General features: G+C 48.5%; 1 protein-coding gene and 1 long non-coding RNA gene across 5 annotated transcripts in view; one reads left to right on the top strand and one right to left on the bottom strand.

Annotated features, from left to right (window-relative positions):
• Nucleotides 1–1,313: 1,313 nt before the first annotated feature.
• The window catches only part of psd2 (pleckstrin and Sec7 domain containing 2), a 30,223-nt gene continuing 15,360 nt past the window's right edge, over nucleotides 1,314–16,176 (top strand). For 2 of the 4 annotated variants that reach the window (XR_008416075.1, XM_053878831.1), the window contains exons 1-3: nucleotides 1,314–1,598; nucleotides 9,791–10,156; nucleotides 11,112–11,804. Coding sequence is in view for 3 of the 4 variants with exons in the window: in XM_053878831.1 (XP_053734806.1) it covers nucleotides 9,846–10,156; nucleotides 11,112–11,804 (1,004 nt within the window). In the remaining variant the exon portion in view is untranslated. The remainder of the gene's footprint in view (nucleotides 1,599–9,790; nucleotides 10,157–11,111; nucleotides 11,805–16,176) is intronic. The other 2 variants (XM_053878828.1, XM_053878830.1) reach the window with 2 other exon arrangements.
• On the bottom strand, nucleotides 8,049–9,275 carry LOC128767103 (uncharacterized). The gene is made up of 3 exons (XR_008416076.1): nucleotides 9,114–9,275; nucleotides 8,446–8,693; nucleotides 8,049–8,375 (listed from the first exon to the last, which is right to left on the bottom strand). It is a non-coding gene; the product is annotated as an uncharacterized LOC128767103 (long non-coding RNA).

The raw sequence follows: 16,176 nt of genomic DNA, 5'->3' as shown, positions 1-16,176 counted from the left end.
ACCTTCAGAAAACTCAGCGGGCGCGGCAGAGGTGTGCAGGGTTTCACTGCAAAGCAGCAGGCCATTTGTGAGTCTATTGACTCCTACACCTCTGTCATACATCTGGGTATTGATCCTGTGATTTCTAGTCAGTGTGGGACACAAGGGGTTTCAGCCTACACGGCCATTTGTTGACGCCAGGCCGTAAGCAGAACAATATTTTCTGTAATGACTGCAGAAGCCATGGAACGCTGTGACTGAATACAGCCCTGGGTTTTAAACGCGGCTCCCTCATTCACAACAGCTGTGTGACAGGCGGGCCGTCATAAATAAGTCATGCTGGTGTCTCCCTCACTGGCCCACACTTGAACCTGAAGCCAATAGATGAGACTCATCTCAACATTTTATTTTGTGGGCTGTTTCTTCACGTCAATAAAGGTCATTCTCCCATCGCTGTGCTGCCCAGCAGCTGGAGCCGCTCGGCCAGAGAGACGTGTTCTGCTGAGGCAGCGCTATTATTCACAAGATCCTCTTGTACCTTTTTTCTGGAACAGCACATCCATTCTTACACAGCTTCTTCCATCTGTCTTTCTCTCTGCCACCACTTTCATCATCACCCCCCAACGCTTTCCAAACACTCTCCCACGTCTTGATCCAGATGGAGTGGTCAGAACAGAACCCAGTCGATCCACTAGATGCACCTCCTCGACACTCCTCAAACCTACATAATGCTGCATTGCTCTTGTTCCAGGACCGCTCCTGATCCCCCAGAACATCGCCACTCGTCTCAATAATACACAGATTCAACAAGACCAACATGCTTCCTGCGTGAATGTTCCCGGCACAAACAACTTTTCTGGCAACAAGAAGGAAGAGAGAGGGAAGTCCCTTGATCCAGCTGCAGATATGGAAATAAATGATAGAGGATCTGGCATTTGAGTGGGAACCAAGACTGGCAGATGTATTTACATCTGACAGTGCAACCCAGTTATTGACTGATAATGTTTCACCAACATCTTCACTCACTCACATCCTGTTTGTTTGGATTCAAAGTGCCGTCATTGATTCACAGTCTGATCAATTCAACTGTTGCTGGGGTCATGTTTTTCGACAAACCAACAGCTGCAGGACTTTGGACGTTGGACGGCTCTATTTGACACGGCCTGTAAATGATGACTTGATTTTCTTTGGCTCCTCAGAGGAGTGATAGAAGGAGAGTTCATGTGAAACGGGGCCGCTGGAGCGCTGGCAGACAAGTGTGTCAGTAAGGGTGGCAGGGGGGATAATCTCCCTGCAGGCTGATGTCAACAGGCCCACAGTGGACAGTTAGGAACCGCTGGCGCTCACTCTGAGCCGGGAGAGAGACGCTGCTGCTGCTGCTGCTCTCACACACACACACACGCACACGCACACACTCGGAGGCTCCGGAGAGAGGAGGAGACGGGAACACGCCTCCGCTGATTCAGCCGCACCGCCACCACTGTGCTCAGCGGCGGCTCGGAGCAGGACGCGGAGGGATAGAACAGTCAGTCGGACCGCGTCATTCCCGGCGTGGATGTGCGGACAGCGACCGAGGCGGGGAAGAGACGCACCGCCGCGCCGCTCTTCTTCTCCGGCTGGTGAGTCGAGCCATTCATTCATAGACTCAACCGACCGAATATCGCGCATTATCGGGGTGTTTTAAAGCGTCCATTCCGGAGGAGGAAGTGTTTTTTTTTAATATGGCACCGACATGCTTTTGCAGTCCGGCCACCGTCGCACGCGCTTCCAGGCGATTCGTGCGTTTTTTGGGAGGGAAGTGAAGGAGAGAAAAGCGTTTCCTCACAAGTCGCCGTTGAAAGGCGACCAAGGTCTATTTTGGAGGAAAAGAAAGACCCCGGCCTCAATTGAGCTTGAACCATGTCTCCCAGCCATCCTGTTGTCATGGTTACAGGCTGGAGGAGAGAACATGGCTGTCCTCTCTCTCTCTCTCTCTCTGTCTCTCTGACACACACACACACACACACACACACACACACACCGGGGCAGAGACAATGAACCTTGTCAATCCAGTTTGTTTATGTCCTACTGAGCATTGAGGAGAGCAGCTCCAACACTGGAACTTCATTGTGCATCTCAAGGGTGTGTGAGGCTCGTTGAAGGGCGACGCGGTGGAGCACTGGCTGTCCACCCACAAGTCCTCACAACCCAACCGTCCGCTGGGCCAACTCAAACAAACTATCCACATCGACGTTTGAAACATGGCTGCCACTACTACCCCACTACAGCTCACAGGTTGGTGGCTGAACTCCCTCCCAATCAGAGTATTGCCTCGAGATACATGGTAGAACTCGGACTTTCCTCATCACCATCCATGCTGATGGTCTCTTCTTCACCAGTGATGATGTCAGCAACACAGCAGGTCACAGGGGGTGACATTTTCATTTGTGGATGACATGATATGGACATGATGCACTGTAGTCTGTGGACTGTATTCAACTACACTCTACTATGTATAGTGCCATATTCACTTGATACTCGCTCGCGTCTTCAGTGCCAAAATGAAACTTTACTGTACTTCACTCGAGAAGTGTGTATAAATTGCTTTTCTAATTTATTGACTGCAACAGAAACTTTTTTCAGCAAAAAATGGCGTCAGAAGTGGGATAGTGAAGCAGACCATAATTTTTATAAATATATATATTATATATAAATACATATTTAGTTAGCAACAATCATACAGTAGGAATAAAAAGAGTAGTGAATAGAATTAAAATATGAAGTGAGCGTGTCAAACAAAGCTGGGGTTGATGGAGCCAGCTCGTCCATGTGAATGGCTGATGGGACAGATGTGTCTATCACACCATGTGCGTTTGCCGTGTTTCAGTGAGTAAAACTGTGAATTTGTTTCAAGGCGTATGATGACAGGAAAACGTTCTTCGTCTTGTGCTCTGGAACCGAACCTGAATCCCAGAAGATGCCGGTGTGAAGGGCGAGAGGACGTGGGGAAGGTTCTTAAAGGCTTAAAAGATACAAAAAGCAGACAACACAGAGACACCACCCACCTCTGCTGAGGAGCGCTGACTTTATAAATTCACAGGCAGCAGTCACGCAAATGAAACAACCTTCCCTGATTCAAGAATCGTGTTGAAACGCAGCAGAAAGGGAAAAGTGCTGAGCCCTGACCACCAGGCCGCCAGTGTCGCAGCCTTGTTGTCAAAACTGCAGTGACATCATCCAGCAACCATCACACAGTGTTGAATGAACAACATAGTCAGCCTGATTTATTTGGGCCATTGGACTGTATGCTGCCTATATATTTACTAGCTCTGAAAGTATTCACTCGTATACAAGTCTACATAGAAGTATTCACATTCGTCAAGTCCTAAGCCCACATGGAGGTCCAGAACTCCTCCAAAGTTGAATTGTCTTGAGCCAATATCATCCTTGCCAACTTCATTGACCCTTAATTGAGTTTGATCGTATAGCAATAGCTTGCCGGCGTCTTGATGCATGCTGGCACGCTTAGCACCCACTGCTAATGATGCACACGCTAACACCCTGCGCTCCCACCGTTTCTCACACACTCGCATTTTAACCCCTAAATATAACTGACAGAACACAGAGCGTGACGTTACGAACACAACAATGTTCAATTGACCTTCCTCCTCTGTTGTTACAGAGAGAAACAACGCCGCTAACGGGACTGGCATGTGTTCTACAGCTTCAACTGATCCCCCATTAGGAAGGATTGTTTCATGGAAGTGTATCGCAGCATGTAAATGAGCTGAAGATTTCTCCCTGACTGTTGAAAAATGAATGGTGTCACCAGTGGGATGGTCAAGGTGGTGGCCTTTGGATGAAGCAACTGTCTGTCAAGGCGTATGAAAGGAGTGAATGATGAGATGGTTTGGGGGTCTGTGGTTGAGAGGTACAAGGGTCTGATTGGCTGCTGCCCGAGGATTACTTTCCACAGGGTTGTTGCCCTTTGCTCTTTCAGGGAGATGTAACTGATCATTCGTATGCTTTAGTTGATTCTCACAGTCAAAATGAGGAGGAGACTTGGTGGCAGACTGAACACAAGTAAACACAGTACAGCCGCACTTTTCCTCATGTGAACACTGGCATCGATAGGAAATTCCCAGCCTGTGGCGTCATCTAAATAGTTTTTCAAGTGAAGTTTTCGCTCGTCCAGCTGGTGTCTGGATTTGTCGTTCTTCGGCTGGAGATGCTTATTTCAGATGCAGAGGAAGTTCAGGGGCATGCTACTCAGGCGGTCGTCCGACAGCCAAGGGATTGTCCAAACAGAGAGCTGGATCTTCATGAGGACAGCAGGAGAGACGCGGCCAAAAGCACGACTTAACAATTAGTCTACGGCCTGTAGACCACTTGAAACCAGGTGGAAGACGGTTGAAACCCCAAATCAAGGTCAATCTGAACGTAATTCCACACAGTCACGTGTCTAGTCCAGAGTCTTTGTGATGAAATCAGCAAGTACAACAGCACCCTCTTACCCGAGAAGCTAGTCGCCTCTGCAGTGGAGGTGTCCGACTCCTCTCATCTGCTCGTCATCGCTCTCATGCTGCGTTTGCTTTTTAATCCCTCTAATCACTTTATTGGCTCAAGAGATTATCAGTTGCAACAAATAGGATAGAATGCAGCATTTTGGACACCGCTGTAGCAGAGATGATGTTTTTACACCGCACTCTCACGCAGGTGTTTTCCCCCGACTTGGATGAAGATAAATCACCACTTTGGATTCAGACGTCGGGTCGGCCGGGCGGACGCTTGACCCTGACAACATAGATGTGACACGTTGGGCTGGTTTGGGGGAGCTGGCCCTCTGTCACGCTCCACTTAGCTGCTGTGGATCCTAGCAAGCTAGTAAACTGGATCAACTCCAGCGCTGTGCTATCCTCCTCCAGGATCGCAGCCAGGAAATGCTTCCCCCTGCATCTGTGCTGGCTACACATTTTTAGAGGATGACTGTATATCTTTGCCCTCTCTGCTCTGGTGTGTGTGTGTGCGGGCTGCAGCACCAGAGCTGCATGCAGCCTGCTCATTACAAACAGGGTCAGTGGGTCAGTGATAGTAGGAGACCGCAGCTCCAGCAAGACGGGATGTGACGGTTCTGGAAGGCTTTCTCTCCCCATCTCCAGATCTGACACTCATCCGTGTGTTGCTGAAGCTTTCTTAAATGAATTTAGTGCTCCAATTAACTTTTTCTAGAGATGTGTGGCTGATCTCATTAGAAAATCCTCCTCTCTCCCACGAACAACGTTGTTGCTGGCGGCCTGGTGCTTCTCCTGCCCTTCAGTGCTTATCATTTGAGTGGGAAAAAAACAGGGTAATGGAGCTAAACAAAGTTAGAGATGCCTAATTAGCTGCTCACTTAATCTCAGCCCAAAAGCAGCGATGTCTATCAGGAGCGTCTGTTGGCTTCATGGGATTCCTGAAGCAATCCTGAGACACGAGAGAGAGAGAGAGAGGGGTCATTACTAAACAATGATTTGTAAACATAAGATGAGGGTTCACTTCTGGTCGCAGGACAGTGTGCGGATGAACGGCTGGGATCACAGTGCGCCAGATCTCACGACCTTCACTCTGGAAGGAAGGTCACTTACAACCAGTGATCTTGAGTCAGGTCGCAGGGGCAGCAGCTGAAGTGAAGAGGCCTGCAGTTCCCTCTCCACTGTTCCATTTTGAGGGGAATTCTGCAGCCAACTGTGGAATTTAATCTCTCGACAAATATTAAAAACAATGTCAATCAAGTGGTCAAATAATACAGGATGATCCTGACTAAGAGAACTGGGATTTGGACCCCTCGTTCCCTCTTGGCTCGGGTCTGCTGCCAGTCATCAGTTATAGCACACAAGTGGCCCATTTTCATCATTAATCAATACGTCTTTTACACATCATTGTTCTGTAGTACAGTGAGTGTAATCACAGGGGTGACCTTTGAACTTTGTGAGCTCGGATAATCCAGACTGTCTTGTTTATGTACATTGCAGTGCTACGATTATTATAAGTTCATGAGCAATAGATTGTGAGTAGCTGATGACATCACTGTGCAGTGTCGCACCAGGATTTTCAACGTTTTTACTATTCAAATGTGCTTTAAACTGACCTTATAAAAGCCATTTCTACCATTCAAAGACACAGCTTGTGGATGAATCCTGATGTTGATGACATGACTCCATGCATGGGTCATCAGTCGCAGAGATGAGAATGATTGACTGGACGTGCAACCAGAGTAGGGTCCGCTTCTCCTGCCACCATGGAGGCGCTACCCTTGTTTCGAATGGTACTGGGTTGGTACTTCCTTGGTGTAAAATGACTGTAGAACAATGAAGCAGCAACTCGTCAGCTGACAGGATCTTGATTCAAGTGGATGGGATGCCATCACTCTCTTGTCAAAATCTGCAGTTACAGGACAAATGGATGAGGCTCTGCAAACCGTTGCGACCTGAAACATCTTGGACCATTCCCAGCCCTGACACACTCATTCGTCGATGACTAGTCACTGTCAAGATAGTGCTTGGCAGGGAACGGTTTCAGGACACTGGGCTCATGTCCTGGTTCTGTCCCGGGGACCAGACGCTGGAGAGTTCCGCTAGATCTAGCGTCTGCATTCGAAACATAGCATGTTGTTTCTGTTGGCAGCAGCAGAAAATATCCCAGCTCAACACACCGCAGCAGAAGGAGAGTGGAGCGTTGGGAAGGCTGATCCGTGCTAAATGAAGAGAGAAGTCACTGTTATGTAAGCCTCAGCGCCACCAAGCTCAATAGCAGTCAAATATTAGTCATTAGAATTCACGTCTGCGGCTCACATGTCGAATTAGTTTTGCAGAAAGTGTTGCGTGTGATTTCCGAGCAGAGAAAATGAAACCTCGCTTTGATTTCCAAGCGGCAGTGGCATTCCAGGGAGGTTGATGGATCAATACGTTACGCCATCTTGTGCGCTCGCTAGATTGGACTGTGTGTGAGACAATGAGCCAGACAGAGAGACAGATGCGCCGGCGTGGAGATTGGCAGGTGGTCAGATCAGGATGAAAGGGAACTGATAAGGCTCAAGAGCTTCGCTGTTGTGCTGACAGAAGCGAACTGCATGAAGTCTCTCTTGGTCGCAGTTGTGTACACGTAGACAGGCTCTCTCTCGATCAAGCTCTGTTTTCGCCGTCATCTGTCCCGAGGGTCCTGGAGCACATCTGCTCTCTCATCAGCAGCAGAATTCATAATGACTGCCAGTTATTCTGCTGCCTAAAACCCATTTACCTTTAATTGCAGCCCAACCACAGGAGGGGACCTTGAAAATTGTGCGTATTTCGGCGGCAAAAAAGCACTAACGCAGAACAGATGGAGAGACGGGAACACGACACTCGAGACAGTTCCCACTTTCCATGCCTGCCTTCCATTTATGGAACTCTACGACTGTTATGTTAGCGTGTGTGCGTGTGTGTGTACGTATGCAAATGTGTGTGGAATCGCTCAAATGATAGCTTGTGTTTGCATATTCCCAGTGTGTCAGTACATTTGGTCATGGAATTACAGTCAATGAGTGAGGAGTGTTGTGAGTGTGGGTTTCATCTGGGATGCAGAAAGTGACTCAAACAGAGTGTGGTTTCGGAGCAGTGGTGTGGAGGCACCTCAGCAAACTGCATATTCCTGCAGCATCTCTGCTCGTCTCCCTGTCACTTGTTGATGGACTGGGGGATTCTGACCTCACTCTGGCCGAGGAATCCAGCAGAGGGTTAGGGTTAGGGGGGAGCCATCTTGGAACTTGGGATGGTGAAAATTCTCCCACTTTCCAACTTGGAAATCCAATGTCAGGTGATGTCATCGAGTGGGGCGGAGCTGTGATTTTTCCAGTTCCCTGAACAAGTGGAACGTAGCATTTGTAACGTCGCTTTAAAGTTCTAATAGTTCTAAATATTTTGGAAATCAAACTAGTAATACTTTGTTTAAAATGTTTTCTCTGTAACATACAAAGTCATATAGCTTAGCCGCCAAACAAATAAACAAACCTGAGGCTCAGGGGCAGATTTTGGACCACCAAGACGTTCCACGTGGCCCACCAAAGACCACACAGAGACTCATTTCAGCGTACATTAACCACACACTACCACCTTTGTAAAGCATGTTGACTTGATGAAGTGACGCCACAAGTGTCTCCGAGATTGTCAAAGTATCTTGGATGAAGTGGGGAAAATATCTTTGAGCTCCAAGGAGGACAAAAAGGCTTGCAGGGTCCACCATATTAATGTATTAAACTGAATACATGATAAAGCAAGGCAGGATTCAAACCCTTTAGTTTCCTGAAGGAAACCATGGAATAGTTTCGTTGGTCTGACGGTGTCTCCATCCTGAGCGCCAAGGTTCCGATCCCGGCCTTGCAAAACCTCCCCCACTCTTGTCTCCTGGGTGTATTATCAAAACAGCGGTCATATTTCCCTCAGTTCAGTTGGCCGGACCCAAATTTGTGCGTACCTGCGCCGGCCTCACTGCGCCGCTCCCGTGTCAATACTTCACCGCAGTTGTTCAGCAGAGATTGTGAGGATGTCGGACACTCAGAGCTGCTTCCTGACATCGCTCGCAAGGCGGAGAGGAAAAGTGATTCAGGCTTTACTGATGAAAACGGAACTGAATAATGGCGTTGTTTAAGCTCCAGCGGCGTTGCATCAATACATTAGTAAAACAGTCGAGGTGTGACCTCCAAACTGGAATCTGTCAAAACACTGAGCATAGATCTTTAAATGGATCTGATCTGCAGCACAAGAGCTTCGGAAAGAAACCCTTCACCCCTGACTTGACCACCTCTCACAAAAGCCTCCCCACATTTCTGTGGATGCCAAAGATACCATTATATATATCCAAATCAGATGTCACCTGATACAGATATACATATATAGGTAGCCGGTTCCCCCAAAAAGCTAATGGTAGGTCACATCACATTCAACAAGCAACATATGAACTCCTTTTACTTTTATGACCTACAAATGAACAATGACACCAAACTTAAATTATGGAAACATTTTGCCTCTGACAATGTACTGGGACATAAAGACCGTGCAAAATCACAAATAGCATAAAGCACATGAAAAAACAAAATAACTTTTCTTTTTTTTTTTTTAATGAGAGTGTTTTTAAACCCTTACACGTGTAATGGGTATTGCTGTGCTGCATATGCCTCCTCTTCGTTCTGAAGAGTCCTTCTCTGTTTACACAGCTGTAGTGAAGCGAGAAACTAGCAGTAACTCAGGCGTCTCAGTTCCTGGTCGGACCACAGAGCCATTCCGCCTTGTTAATATACTCATATCAGTTGGCCACCATTCCCGTCAAGACTTTGATCCCAGCGCTTCGTCTTGATTGTTGACGTTGGTTGGCCTCTTCACACGTCTTTATTCTCAGCGCCCGAGCCCGCGCGTGTGGCTTTATTGTGTTGGCAGCGTCTCAGTTACACCAGAGTGCCGTCCGGTCACGCCAAAGCAAGAAAAATGCATCAGAAAGTCATTGTAAGCGAGGTTCTGAGCCCGATCGGGCTCAGAAGCCTGGTGTCTGTTCCATGTGTAGAACGTTGTGGAGCAACAGAAGCTCGACTATCCAGCTGTGACATCTGAACGCAGCAGTCATTTTGGCAGTTTTGGTTCCGGCATGAGTGGACAGATTTGCTGGCTCTGCTGTGGTCCACTTCTGCTGTCCCACTTTTAGAGCTGTTTTAGCATTTCCCAGCAGAGGACAGGGACGGAGACGCTACACACTACTCGTGTCCGGCTGAAAATGACGGCTGCTGTGTAGCACTTGTCTCAGTCGTCTCCTTCTTTCTGCCCTGAAGATCTGGTGATCGTCTCCAGCCTGAAGGTTGAGCTGCTCCCAGACTGAGGAGCACCATGACCCAGGAGGGGCAGGACCTGCTGTCCCCCGCCCCACCGGAGAACACAGTGGAATCCATGACCACCACAAACCATCAGTCTTCAGCGGCACACGACCACGGCGATGTGGAGGAGAGCGGGAGGGAAGAGGAGGAGGAAACCCAGGAGGAGAGATGCAAGGACAAGGAGGGGAGGACAGAGTTAAAGAAGGGGGTGGGTGACGAAGAGGAGGGATGCAGGAATGTAGCAGCAGGCTCCACGGGGGAGGCGGAGGAGAGAGAGAAGGAAGCGGAGCGGCGAGAAGCGGGGCCTCCCCACAGGGATGCAAGGTGGGTGCTGTTGCTGTGGATAGTAGCTCACAACAATAAAAATAATGTGCAAGCAACATCTGCACTCTTAAAAATCCATCCAGGCCTTCAGATTCCATGCAAAACAGACAACTCACTATTCGGTGTATTTAAAAGTCCAAGACATTTGTAAAAATATAAGAAGTATGTATCACTGTAATATATTTTCGATTTATTAAAAAAAATAAACATCAAGAGCGACAGTGAGAACATTTAAAGTGTTTAGTACTGGGTCGACCCAGGACCAGGTGGAGGGATTAGATGGCTTCACTGGCCTGGGAGCATCTCAAGGTCCACCAGTCTGAGCTGATGCCTCGCGACCTGGCGACGTGCTGAGCAGATGAGGATGGAGGGATATTACTGGTCATGTTAAAGTGCAGTCACCATTGTAGCACTACAAACTGGCTTTGTTACAAACCTATGAAAATAGCCCTCACCTTCGACAACAGCTGTGTTGAACGCATGCTGTGACTTTTCGGATCAACAAGAAGGTCTGGTTTTGCAGTGTCAACTGTGATCATCCTTCACCTAGAAGACGCTCTGATCATGAGGATTTCATGTAACACATGAGGGTGGTGAGGGCAGCGATCGCTGCCCTGGAATAGTGGTGAAGTCAAAGGACGTTTTATGGTTATCAAAATATTTGACAATCTGGTGCGAGAGCTGCACCGGGATCAGAACATCACATAAGCTCTTTATCATCTCGCTCATGTGTATCAGCTCTGATGTTGACACACACACACACACACACACACACACGCGCTGCGCTCGTATTGTGTAGTCGATTAAATATAGGCTCCAGCACTGTGAAGCAATACTAAAGAAGAAGGAAATGACTTGCTGGTCTGCGTCTCTCACCCCGGCCCTTCAGAGTGTAAGAACACAATGCCTTCAGTTGATATGTGAGTGACTCATGAGTCCTTGTTTTCCTCCGCAGTCTGGCTAATGGTGTTTGTCTGGATGAAGATGAGGAGGAGGATGGTGGTCGGGATGAAGAGGACTTGGATGCCTTCAGTTCAAACTTCGAGTCAACGGTAGAACTGGCCGACACGGAGGTGGAGGAGCCCGAAGAGGAAGGTGTGAGGGACAGTCAGGACAGTCTCAGCTCACAGTTCGAGCAGATCATCGAGACGATCGCGGAGGAAGACGAGGAGGAAGAGGCACGAGGGATGGAAGAGGCCGGCGCCATGGTGGACAATAAAGACGGTTTCAGCTCCACGTTTGAGCGCATCGTGGAGTCTGCCTTGCTCAGAGGCGGCACCTGCTACAGCAGTCTGGACTCTCTGGACGTGCTGTCGCTCACCGATGAAACAGACAGCTGTGTCAGCTTCGACGCGCCGCTGACGCCGCTCATCCAACAGAGGGCGCTGTTGCAGGGCCCAGAGCCTCTGGAGCTGGAGCTGGAGACGGTGCAGGAGCAGGACGGGGTCGAGGCCGGACCAGACGGCCTGGACGGTGATCTCAGTGTCAAAGGCGCTGCGGTGGGAGGAAGCCCGCTGAAGACCACCATACCAGGGAGCAGGTCGGAGTTTGTGCTGAGTCAGCCGGGACGCTGGGCCAACGCCAATGGATACCATGTGGACCTGCTGGGGGGATCTGAGGGTGGTGGAACCATGCACAACTCGCTCAGGTAAGGAGCCTCAACTCCAGATTCTGTCATTCACTCATGTCCTTATGGTCCAGTGGAGTCCAGGTCATGGTTCATTCATTGCCAAGTGTCTCCTCTTGGTCAGTTTGGACCCTTAAACTGTTGGGCCATTGTTGCTGTAGTTGCAACCAGACCTAGGCTTGCAGAGGTAATTGTAGCGTTGCAGTGCAGGATGATCATTGTGATGTTCTCGTCATCAAGTGTTGACACCGGGAGCTCAGAAGATCCTAAGTTCTAAGATGTGTGTAAACAGTGTGATAATTTTGCTCTATTTATCCTCCGAACATTGAAAGATAACATCGTGGTCAGACACATATTTACTCGTCAGATGCCCCACCAGGGAATTTATTCTTTTTTTTTTTTTTTGACAAATTCAATTTTATTTTCTTCTTCTTTTTTCCTATTTGGATTTTGATTTATTTTTGCGCTTGTCTATCAAATGGTCAAGCTGGTTCAAACAGACTTTGTGACTGTGCTTTCTGAAATTTTGCTTGAGCATTTGGTTGGTCGTTCAAAGGTTAAAGAAGCACCAGGGTGTGCTGTTTGACACTGGACTGTGTTTATGATTTTGGCCCCTTGAGTGATGGAGTTTGACGACCCTGATCCGGGGGGGTTCATGGCAGCGCTAGCTATTGTTACCGTAGCTGACATGCTCCAATGATTGACAGGAGGCGAGAGCTCATATAGAAGTGAGCCGCAGCAGTTTATCTACAAGATAATTCATTTGAGAATTGTCAATGATGTGATGCAAGTGTAGCTCATAGCAGAACTAAAGAAATAACATCTTACTTTCTTTGATTTTTGACTGTTTTTGGTCACAGCAGTGAACCAATAACTTAACTTATAAATAATGATATGTGTAGATCCATCTGACCAGCAGGTGGCGTCGGTCTGGTAGGGTTCCAGAGTGTGAAGGGTCTCCATAGAGGAGGCGGGGTGGTTCAAGGTCGGCGTGACCAGAGTTTGTGGAGCAGCCTGTTGTTGTCCTGCAGGCGAAGTAGCATGTCATATTGGAGGACAGATGGGAGCTCAGACCAGAGCACCTCGGTCTCACACGACACGTCTGAAGGAATTCACTCGGAACATGCATGAGTCAGTGAAGACCAACTCCGAGGCTTGTTTTTTTCATGAGCTTGATAGCACTGAAGAGCCGGACAGATGCGGATCCCTGATGGGGGAGGTGCTAACAGCAACCATGTGGGGATCCCCATGTAACCTGAACGATGGCATTAGCCAGCTCAGGTTGCATGGTCGCCCCCATTACGCCATTTCCACAGCTCCTAAAGCTACTGGAGTGACAAACAGAAGTGGAGACACCATCTGGGATTCGTTCTCCGTCAGATGTGGTGCTTTAAAAAGAAAAAGAAAACCTGCATGAGCTACGCACCAGGTCTGCACCCGCCCTCCTCCCCCAGCTACAGATGTTGTCCTTTAACCACGGAGCCACTTCCTGTCCGCTGAAAGGGCTATTGTTTGTCATGACATCACCGTCGTCACTTTTCCTCTGCCCGGCAGGGTGGCAGTGAGCCTGCGACACCCAGAGTGGGCCCATCTGCTGGGTCTTCAGGGATTGTTTACGGATTGAAAAACAATCAGGGTATCAGATTCACAAGAGCAGTCAGAATATGACTGGTATTATTTACCAGTCATACCACAGAGAGCAGCGATGCAAAATATCTTAGGAATAAAAACCAAATTATAAGTGAGAAATTTCTCTCAGTCAGGCTGCACTGTCTGGGTGATGCGGTCGATAGCTCGACTCAGCCTAGCTCGAGTGGATTGGGTGATGTACTGCTGTGCGAGTTAAACGGAAGCCTGCAGGAGTTCACAGAAGTAAACGCTGACGTCCTCAGGAGGAAGTGAGGACGATCTAATAACGTGTACCACAGACGTTGTGCTACCTCAGCCTACAGCATTGGGCTTCGGTGGGGGACAACCCTGACGTGAGCTGTGTCGTGAATCGTGATGACGCCGGTCTGCAGACTTGTGGATTTGGACTTGTTCGTTCTTGCAAGAAGATGAGAGGACGTTATTTGATGGTTTAAGGAAATAGTAGCAACAACACAGGACCATGAGCAGTGTTGCTAATCAAGTCGCGGCTCAAGCGCTGCTCTGTCTAAACCAGGTCAGAACAGAGGGAACAATGTTTACACACCAGCTACCATTTTTAATCCAAACACATCAGGCAGAATTTGTTTCATTGCACAAATTCTGCACTGTGGTCAATGCTCAAACAGGAAGTAGCCGAGTCCCTATTTGTTGACAGAAATGTCTCGAGTCATTTTCCAAATGTTTGATTTAAAAAAGACAGAATAAAGAAATCCCGGAAAGAAATGGATGATTTGGACTCTTCGCAGGTCCTGAGAATGTATCCCTCTGTCCCAGTGCAGAAAGAGCTGAGCTAAAAGGCAAGGCTTTATCTCCATCAACATGACGTTCTGCACAGGCTGTCTGAACTGGTGAGACTCCCTGATGAGGCGTTGCAGGCAAGCCTTCAATTTAGCGGAAGACACTTTGCCTCCGATTTATATACGACCAGCCATGGACTGTGACTCACACTGGCTATTGACCAGTGATCTACAGTGGGCGTGCATGTGAGTGGTGGGACTCATTACCGGGGCTGCACCCGAGCTGTAAATATGGCGGCGTGAATTTTCTGGTGTGTGGGAAACGTCGTTCCTGCTGCGGCTCACCAGATCTGAGCTGGGAGCAGATAAAAGCAGCACAGTTTGTTTCCGTATCACAGCTCTGCTAATCTCCTTCATATAGTGCCACGCACAGGAACATGAAAAAGCACAGGAGGGAGCAGCGTAAACAGAAATATACAGAAAGCTGTTTCATCTGAACGCTCCGTCAGTGACACAGATATGGAAGCCCCAAATATCTCGCTGCTCAGCTCAATCTCCTCACACACACACACACACACACACACTGTGGGAATAAAAGACCCGACGTGGTTCCATACAGCGTGGAAACATCCTGCAGATTACCCTCTCCTGGCTCTGATACGGGCTCACACACACACAGACTCATTTCAGCCCTGACAGTTTCATCCTGAGCTATTTTTAGCTCGACTCAATGTTTCATGAAACATCCCACGGCCTTTCCCATAGCAGTTTTGGGTGAATTAGCAACCGCCTACCGCAGACTTCAATCCTCCGCCGTGTCAGTCTGAGGCGCAGCAGACACAGAGTCTTTTTGGAAAAGCTGTCCAGCGTTTACCAGAGGATTGTTCGTGTTTTGTTTCTCCACAAACAGTCCCACAGCTGGATGCAATAAGCCGCTGCTAGCCGAAAGAGGTCACCATAGCGCAGTCTGACAGCGAGTGTGTGTGTGTGTGTGTGTGCGTTCTGGTCCCGGTGGTGTGTGTGGGAGAGACGGGCAGAGCAGAGAACAAAGTGGCCCGACTATGCTTGTTCAACTTGTCATGAGACTCTTCTGAGATGAAAAGAAAACCTTCCTGTAACCAATAGTTGGACCTGCAACTGACAACTATCGAGTCACCGACTAGTCGACTCGCCGGCATGTGACGCGAACAGGTTGTAGAGTTGTCATTTTAAAAAACAGGGAAACAAGTAAAGTCAAGACATTTGGTGTCTGTTGCTCGGAATGTGGTTTGAAAACTAGATTTGGCCATTTTCTTTAGTCTTTGTGTCCGTTGTGAAGCATACAAGGCTTTGGGTTTTGGCTCAGCCATTTCTTCAATTACAGCTCATTGTGCTAACTTGCACATGTGCGGAAAAGATAGTGATGATGTCACAACTTGCGTGAAGCAGTTGGCAACTAATTTAATGGACAATTATGTCGACAAGTCCTTCAAGAAACAGTCCTTAATCTTGCCATAACATCTGATGATGGAGGCCATCTGTGAGGTGAAAACTAGAAACAGCTATGGATATCGACAGAAATATCAGTCAGGATCGCCACTGATGTGGTGTTGGCTGAGAACTTCTCTGTCTTGAAAAAGGGTGGAGTGTTCAGAGTCTCCCTCGAGTGGAGGGCTGTTGAAGAATCTTGTTCACGGGTGAGGGGCGGAAGGAAATCAACGTGGACTGGTGCAGCGCATTGAGTCAAGAGGGCTCTTATAGGCCCATCAGCTAATGGCAGAGCTGAGCCAAAGGACAAAGCTGCTGATCTTATACTGAGTGAACCAGGCAGCTGGGTGGAGGCACCGGGGCAGATCCAGGATGGAGAGATGATGACTCCTCACAAGTGAGGGGGGGGGATCCGGGCCTCTTGACTGTGGCTGCTGCCCCCGCGACCCAGAAGGCATGGCCAAATTAAACAGAGCAACTTCAACGATCAAGAAGCTTTCGGCTCAAGGATGGACGCATCCTGAAGGAGATTATTCAGT

Source organism: Synchiropus splendidus, chromosome 11 (genome assembly GCF_027744825.2).
Source record: "Synchiropus splendidus isolate RoL2022-P1 chromosome 11, RoL_Sspl_1.0, whole genome shotgun sequence".
NCBI classification, from domain to species: Eukaryota; Metazoa; Chordata; class Actinopteri; order Syngnathiformes; family Callionymidae; genus Synchiropus; species Synchiropus splendidus.
This window is presented reverse-complemented; position numbering and strand designations above follow the sequence as displayed.